An 8,505-nucleotide genomic window follows, 5' to 3' on the forward strand; every position below is an offset into this window, starting at 1 on the left:
GCAGTGCACTGTGACGTTCACAGCTCCGAGGCAAATCAGTTACATGGACTAACTGAGGACCAAGGATTCTTTTACTTCAGGGTCTCCAGCTCAGGAAGATGCCCTCTGTGATGACAGCTCTTGAAATGAAGAAAAGGGTCTGGGGCCATGAGCTGGCACTCAGGGTGGTATTTTTAGTGATTGGGTATATCCATAAACAGTTATTTTCTGCTCTTATCCAAGTTTCCTCAAGATGGACTTTCCCAAAATTTGATGAGGTGCCCTTTATCTGTCAACATCTGCTTATTCTATCTTCTTCTCTTTTTAAAAATGCCATATTTTAAAATGAACACTGGAAATTTTCTAAGCATTTCTTCTTCCAACACCCCATCCCACTGACTGAGCATGAGAGTGACTTTATTCAATAAAAGACAGGAGGGCTTGAGAGGTCAAGGGTGAAGATGGGACTCCTCTTGTCAAGATGAGAGTGGCTCAGAGCTGGTGCTGCTGCCTGGTGCCTGGGACTGGCAGCCTGACTCTAAGTCCCCATCTAAGATGCTCAGCTTCACCTCACTGATAGTGACTTCGTCCTGCTTGGAGGTGCCGCTGTTGGGGCACTCGGGTTGTGTTTGGTCTGGGCTGCTCTGCAAAGGCACCAGGCCACAGTCCAGGCTGGTGACTGTGTTTTCTGGCAGGCTCAGATCAGCCCCTTCAGCAGAGCTGGGAGAAATGAGTGCCTGAACAATGACCTCCTGCTCTCCGTCGCTGCTGGCACACGGGAGGCTCTCATTTGAATTGCAGCAACTTGTGCTTCCCATGAGGTCTCTGTTGATGGAAGCACTCTCTGAGCAATCAGCACTTGACCTGGCTCTTCTGGGTTCACAAGAGCTCGATTCACCTAGGAAGGAGTGGATACACAGGGGTTAGCATCCAACTTCCTCTGCCCATGGAGGCAAAGGCTTGGTGCTGCCTGTCAAGTAGGCTTCAAACAGCTTCAGAGGCTCCTTTGGGAAAACAGGGGTCAGCTGAAGATGTCAGGTATGGGCTTGAACGCCAGAAGGAGGTACAAGCCCACTGAAAGCATGAATTCTACCCATGTTGCTGACAAGCAGTGCTTTGAAAGCTGGATTTGCACCCTTACCTGCCAGGACCACGCGTTCTGCTTTGGAAGGCTCCCTGGCACTGCTCTGCAATTGGTGTTTGGCCATATGGGATCGTTTGCGCAGGCAGAAACAGGAACACCAACTGCCAGCAGGTGATTCCTTCCTCTTGCCGGGAGAACATGGTCTGCAGAGAAAACAGAGCAGTCGTGGTGCAGGGTGAGGGAAGAGCTGCACCGAGCCCTTGCCAGCAGTTCCCTACTCCTGGCACTGCCTGCTTTCTGCTGAAACACAGCTTAGAAACGCGCTCTGTTTCAAACAGCAGAGGATGCTTCCATTCCTACAGCTCAGCCCTCAAGTCCTGCTGGCTACATTCCTCTCAACCGTGTCAAGCAAGATGCGGAGCATGTGAGCAAAGGCTCCACAGCCAGACAGGACAGGAGCTGGCAGGCGTAACTGCTTTCTGAGGAACTGTGCAGCCATAAGGGAAGCTCTAAAGCATCTCTGGCTCTTACGCTAACACCTCCTTGGCCTCAGCTCACTGCCATCTTTAATTTCTAGTGCCAGCAAGTCCGACCAACAGCTCTGCTTACAGGAGAAGCGCAATTGGTTTCAGGTGCGTGGCCCTGAAATCTGGAAAACCCCAGTGTTTCCAGGTACAGGCAGCACAGGCCAGGATAGACACCAGCGTGGCTTTCTGCATCTTGTGACTGCCTGCCCAACCAGGAAGGAAAGGCACCTTGTGTGGCTCCACTGAGCCCGTTAGGCTTCTCTGTGTTAGTTGAATCCTTGGAGATATAATGGACAAAAAGTAAACCAATAAAGCCCGTCTGACCAGTTATGATAGGAGCTGGAAAGCGAAGTCCTCTTTACCTTTCAGATGGAAAATTAATGACTGTGTGGAATCTGCCCAGTACAGCTGCGGGGCCTTCCTCCACTTGTATCTTGCTGCTCCGTGTTGCAACAGGAGAGCTGCTCTGGCCTCTCCTCTCAGCCTGTGCCTCCTGCACGGTGAGCAGCTTTGTGGATGGAGACACCCACACAGACTTGGGCCCAGGCAGAGAACTGTGCCCTGCAAGGGAAAACCACAGGTAAGACGGAGGATCAGAAAGCAGCAGCACAGCCATCCCAGTTCTGCATTTTTCTCAGACTTGCTTATCTGAGCCACTGGAAGAAGAGGAGCTCAAAGTAACCGGGTGCTCAGAGGTATGCTCGTGGCAAAGGACACAGTCATAATTAAGAGCTGCTCACTGTATTGAAACAGGCATAAAAAAAAAAAAACAAACCCTAGAAGACAGGTCCGGGAACTCAGAAAGCTTTGCTGCCACACTTCAATTATGCTTCACCCCCATTCAAAACATTATAAAGGCAGGGATGGTTTTCTCCATGTAAAGTCTGGCCTCGGTAACTCTCAGGATTCAGCAACAGAGTGCCATATTCTTATCTAAGACCAGAAGCCTCCTGTCCCGTTGAGAGTCAAAGCGTATTTGAAAGATCTTGGAGAAGGCCTGGATTGGATCAAGATCAAGCTAATGGAGGAAGATGCTCACCTACTCCCTCTCCCAAGGCTGGTGTGGATTTGGAGCAGAAGAGGACATCTGTGTGGCTGATGAGGAATTCCACAACAGCTGTCTGCGTCTGGACTTCCAAGGCAGCAGCTCCTCCACTGGCGCAGGCTGACTGGCTCTGCTGGGATCTGAAGAAAAGGCAGATCATACAAGTCATTCCTCCAAGACTGTTTCCCCAGGTCTGAATTTTTGCAGCCCAAAGCAGTCCAACTGGGCTCTGGAGACTTCTGCAGTGGGCAATCAGCATCGCCACCTACGAAATTCTCCTGGATGATCAAGGACACAGCAGTCCCAGCTAAACAAGAGAGCAGAAACTGTGCCCCTAGGGTTGGGGGGAGAGCAGTCCAAGCTCCTCCTCTGCTGCCTGCCACTTCTGATAGCTTTTATAGGAGAAGAGCACATTAGATGAAGAAGAAGGGAGGATTGCTTTCTTTCTGGAGAGCAGAACTAAGCGTTGTGCTTAAACAGAAAAAGAAGTTTACCTTAAGAGGTTTGGAGCCCACACTATTGCTAAATTCTGAGCATCCATGTTGGTGATCAAGCAGTTCCCAGCGAGAGACGCCAAATGACGCATCAGGTACTCCAGCGTCCTGGAAAACAAGAGGGGCAGATGTTCAGCACCAAAAAGCAAGCTGTGCTGCAGTGCACAAAACAAACTTCACTTCATGCTAGTTGATGTCATTGCTACCATCCCTGAATATGACGTAGATTAAACGTTCCCTGTGCCACCACGCTGCAGCACCAAGCCCTGCAAAGCACAGCCGCAGCCATCGGCTGCACCAACCATGATCCCATGCCAAGAAAATGACCCAATCAATTGACCCAGTGCAGCCTTCAGCTGCTGCAGCGTGCACACGCATGATGTTGCAGGTGTGAAGCAACACCTGGAATCGCATCATCGCCCTCTGAAAGGCAGCAGGGCTGAGCTCAGCAGACCGAGCGCAGCACTGACCTGTAGTGAGGAGCGGGCAGCTGCTGGATGGTGTCCTTCATTCTCTGCACCCGCTCCTCCTCTGCAGCAGCGCAAACAGCGTCCTGGAAAAAGGCAGGAAGGGATTCAGACACCAGTCAGGCTGGAGAGCTGCCACAGGTTTGGGAACCATGGGGACAGCACGCTGGTGGTCAGCACCGAGGCAGACTCGATGCCTTCCAAGAGGCAACAGGGAAACACAGCAGCACGCAGCCCGTGCCATCAAGGCCAAGCTGTGCAAGTTCTGGGGGGCTTTACTGCCTGATTGTGCAGTGCAGCTCCTCGCAGCAGGCATTCATCTCCACTTTGCTATTAACCCCATTCTACCAATAGCAGGAGAACAGCAAAGGAAAAGGAATTCTCACAACCATTGTGAATAGCTTAAATAAGCACCTCCTGGCACCACCACAAGTGCCATCAGTGAGAGGCAGGATGTGGCAAAGACGTGACTCATGGGGCTAACAGAAAGAAGACCTCAGAGCTGGGGCACTGCTACAACCACTAACCAGGATGGCCAGGGAACTGGTACGTGTCATTTCCAAGACATTGCCCTGAGCTTATAGAGATCCTGGCATACAGCTGCTCGGTCAGCAGAGGGTTCAGGAGCTCCCTGAAATACATCTTACACAGGGAGCTCACGCTGTGAATGTCTTGGACGCTGAGCTCAGGAACCTGCTCTGAATCAAATACACACAAAATACAGTCAAGAAAAGGAAGGACTTCTGCAGAGCCTTCCATACGGTCTCACATCACAGTTAGAAGCAGGAGAGCTCTTGTGGCACAAAGCTTGGAGCTGGAGAAATCAAGGCTGCCTCTAAGATAGTGCTTGCTAAAAGACTTGTGCTCTAGACACCTCACACCTTCAGTGTTCTTCTTTGGACATATCCCAGGATTTCAGTGTCCTTCTTGCAGTGAGGGGGAAGTCCTCTTCAATGAGGCTCAAGCTCCCACATGTCTGAGCTCTTGGGCAGGTGCCTGAGTGCCTGGGTTTCACAGCCTTAGCAATGCCATAGTACTGGCCAACATACCTGGTGTGAGGGAATCTGAGCTCAGGCTCATCCATGAACTCATCAACTAGTCCAGACTTAATGAGCACAGCTTCCAGTCCTGAATAGATCCTGGCCAATATAAACATGCTGCCCCTTAATGTGACAAAAGAAGATGAACCCAATTGCACGGTCCCTGAAGTAGACCTAAATCTCCACCTAGCACAGAAAGCACTGCTTCCATCAGCCAGTATGAAACCAATGGAATCCAAATTAGATCCCCATTTCTCAACAATACCAATACAAAGGAGCCACTCCAGCTCCAGATGCCATCAGAGTTTGCTCCTTCTCCCTGCAGACGGGCCGCCCGAACGCAGCCGCAGGAGAAAGAGAGCACGAGCCGCGGTGTTGGACTGACCTGTAGCGCCGGCGATGCTGCAGGGCTTCGCACGGGCCGAGCTACGAAGCTGCGGTCGCCCCGCCGGCACATCGCAGCCAGACGTTATCCTCACACAAACACAGTCCTTTCACCTGCTGGTCAGCAAACAACAGAGCACAACACACACCAGCATCCAGGACTCGTGCAAAAAAAGAAGAAAAAGAAATTGCTAGATGGTGTTTCTCAGAAACACAGAAGCACAAGCCAACTGGAAGATAGCTGCAATTATTCTTGAAAACAATGTCCTTTGTTATCTTGATGTGGCCAGTGTTGAGCGAAGCAAACAAAGTCAGCCCGATTTTCTTACATTCAGATTAATCTGCAAGGCACAAAGTAATAAAGGTATGATTTTTATTAATAAACTGAGTGTTAGCAGCTGTCAGAAGAATGAATGTGTCACACACAGAGGTAAACTCCCACAGCAAAACTAGATGTAACATTTCCTATCTGTGTTTCATCCTCACAGGAAAAGCCTTTCTTCGCAAGATCTCCTGGAAGAGAGATGGTAAGAGACATGAAAACTGAAGGATCCGAGCAGAGCTCTCCAGTAGCTCCCTCTGTACGTAGATGGTCGCAGAGACAAAAGGTCAAGTCCACTTTTGGAGGGAGCTTGGTGATGTTTACCACTAACGTTACACCACCTTCAGGTAAGTCTGCTTGCTTTCACATCCTTACAAAAGTACATGAAATGGATGAGCATCCGCTTCTTTGGTTGACTGTTGCTGTTGCTTTTACTCCAAGGCAAATGCTACTGGCTTTGCTGGTATCCTTTCCACTCTATTGCTGTGGGCTTTTAAAATTGCAATTTTTCCATTTCAAAATTGGAACTTTGGCACTGCTTTCCCATTTCCAACAATGCAGTGAAATCCCGGTCTCATTTGGATGACAATAAGATGAACCACACTGCATTCTGAAGAGTACAAAACATGCTTGCTCTCTCCTTGGCTCTTGTGCACGGGGACACTAACACCAATTCAGTTCATAGGAGAAATTTCCTCCGGTGACTCTTGTCCCCATGCCTTCCTTCATCTTCCATTGTTTTGTTGTTGCGTTGCTGTTATTAGTAGTATTAGAAACAGTATTGTTGTTATTTGAAGAGTCAAATGTCATCAAAGAAAGTTTGCAGAATCCTTTCTAATCCGGTTTTGAAATGCAAACTCAAAAGCAAAGATCTTGAATTCTGGATTCCTGGCTCTCCAAGACATAGGAAAAGAAAATGTGTTTTTTTGTCTTTTTCCACATGACACTAATGCCCAGGCACACAGCACTATAAGCAAGCAGGAGCTTTGCTGCCCAGCATTTTGGCTTTGCAAAAGCTTGGAAAACCATAACTTTTCTGCGTGTTCGTTTCAGTTCCAAGAACTCATATGATGAGTTCCAGATAAGTCAGAGAAATTATGATCAGTTCTGCGTCTGTGTGCATGCGTGCTGCTCTCTAGTGGTCACGGGCAGACTTCTCCAGATCTTCCTTGCAAAGGCTTTCTATTGTGCTTTTCAATTTCATTAGTCACTACCTACAGACCCAGTTCTAACCAGCTTGGTTCCTGTTCTTTCTTCCAAGATGTCAGTACTCCAAGGCTCCTGCCGTTGTTCAGGGGGTCTGTCTTGCATGACAGGAACGCGTGTCCCAGTAACGTTGCTGTACAGGTGTCCTAGCAACGTTAATGAACAAGAATTATCCCTCAGAAGGCTATGCAGGACCAGCGGAAAAGTGCTGGGAGCCTTCTCCGTGCTGGTGCCGCCTTCTGCCTTTGGTGTCTCAGTATCTGGATGGTCTCAGATGCCACAACACGGACTGCCAGATGGGGGTCATCTTCCAAAGGCTGAAGGGCTGCAACAGAAAGGAAACAAGGCAGGTTAACCCCCAGTCTGCAGAGAGCCACCAGCTTCCCCTCCGGACATTGCCAGCCCCAATCTTTGCTTTTCCTGGCCGGGTCAGCAGGAAGACACTGCTCAGGATTGCCAGGAATGCTCCTCTGTCCCTGCAGCATTTCCTTGCAGCAGGGCAAAGCACAGCTGCATGCTGCCCAGCTCTGCCCCCAGCCCCAACACACACAGCACTGCCCTCACTCACCACTGCAGAGTTCATTCAGCATCTCCTCACTCTGCTCCCTGGAGTGCTTCCCAATCAGCCCTAGGGAAAGAACTCCGTCAGACACCCACTCCCCCATACGACGCCCGAGGGGGGACCTGAGCAAGGCACCCACTGGGGCTACCGGCATGGGCAGGCTGTACCTGGGGGCTTCAGGGCTGTGCCTTCCTGCCAGGGCAGGGCCCAAAGAGGGACTCAGGGTTGGGCTCACAATGAATCTGACAGCCTCGCATCGCAAGGAGGCCTGAGAATCCTCCAGGTATGGTAGGCTCTGCTGCAGTTGGCCTTCCACTCCCTTTCTGTCCTTCTGCAGCTGAAGAAGAGCACAAGAGCATGGGTTTGCAGAGTGTCCACAGCTGCTGCTGCAACCCCTCCTCCAGCATCCCCTTTCCCCCAGCAAAAAGGTGGGGGCTGTGAGATTGTCCTCACCAAACACTTCATGATCCCCGCTGTGTTCTTCTGCCAGGCCTGCTGCTTGAGCTCCTTCCACTTCAGGAACTTTGCACAGGACACAAGGGCTTCCCCAGATGCCTACAGAACAACAGATGCAGGGACATGGTACAACACACACAAACACACATCCCAGTGTCTGAATGCTTGCTCAACTTGCTCTCAATTGCACATCACTGCTGAGCTGTCAGCACACCACTGCCTGCACACTGCTCAGCTCTGAAATTCGTACCTGTGCTACGCTCAGGGGTCTCGTCACTCATGTGAAAGAGCAGAGGGAGCAGGGCCCTGCGCACGGTCTTCTTCATGCTTCCCTTCTGAGACCACAGCACAGCATCCATCACATCCGTGAAGAGGCGGATGGAACCTTCTCGCACTTCAGAAGATGCCTGAGGGACAGCGGAAGGACGTCAGACCTCAGCAGCACACACTCACTGCCCATGGTGAGCATGAGTGTAGGCTGAGCCCCAGCACAGGGGCCTGACATCACCAAGAACAACCAAGCTGCACTAGCAGGGACACGGCCAGCAGTGCTACAGAGCCCACAGGACATGTCATTCCTGAGAGCCCAGAGAAGGAAAGAAAGGAGAAGACGCTCCTGTCAAGCACCCACCCGCAGAGCTCAGCCTCCCACAACAGACTTACGTGATTAAAAAGAGGCAGGATCTTCTCAGCCAGCTCCAGAGCAAACGGACTGGCATGCCTCTTCCCCAGATGGTGCATTGCATTCCTGAAGATATTCAGCACCTTCACAGTAATGGCTGTGTTGGCAAACAGCAGGTTCTCCATGACGCCTGGAAGCAGGGCCCGGATTTCAATTGCCTGTACAAAACACACAATTTCCTTTCCATCAGGGGACAGATGCCAGCGTCAGAAACCGGCACGAGTGCGGTGCCATTGCCCCAGCCACCAAGCTGCCCA

The 8,505-nt window shown here is 50.8% G+C and overlaps 1 protein-coding gene across 1 annotated transcript; it reads right to left on the reverse strand.

Moving 5' to 3' along the window:
* Positions 1-375: 375 nt before the first annotated feature.
* On the reverse strand, positions 376-4,752 carry LOC107306717 (rho GTPase-activating protein 32-like). Its single transcript, XM_015850048.2, has 6 exons — positions 4,646-4,752; positions 3,130-3,237; positions 2,630-2,775; positions 1,953-2,151; positions 1,121-1,266; positions 376-877 (listed from the first exon to the last, which is right to left on the reverse strand). The coding sequence occupies exons 1-6, from the start codon at positions 4,750-4,752 to the stop codon at positions 456-458; spliced, it is 1,128 nt and encodes a 375-aa protein (XP_015705534.2). The 3' UTR covers positions 376-455.
* Between the last annotated feature and the right edge of the window lie 3,753 nt (positions 4,753-8,505).

The sequence above is a fragment of the Coturnix japonica genome, chromosome Z (assembly GCF_001577835.2).
Source record: "Coturnix japonica isolate 7356 chromosome Z, Coturnix japonica 2.1, whole genome shotgun sequence".
Classification (NCBI taxonomy): Eukaryota; Metazoa; Chordata; class Aves; order Galliformes; family Phasianidae; genus Coturnix; species Coturnix japonica.

Coding starts and splice junctions, on each gene's coding strand:
- LOC107306717 (XM_015850048.2), bottom strand. CDS start 4,752: ATGTTTATATTGGCCAGGATCTATTCAGGACTGGAAGCTGTGCTCATT. Junction 2,776..3,129: donor TGGGCTCCAAACCTCTTAAG/GTAAACTTCTTT, acceptor CCTTTTCTTCAG/ATCCCAGCAGAGCCAGTCAG. Junction 878..1,120: donor AGAACGCGTGGTCCTGGCAG/GTAAGGGTGCAA, acceptor ACTCCTTCCTAG/GTGAATCGAGCTCTTGTGAA.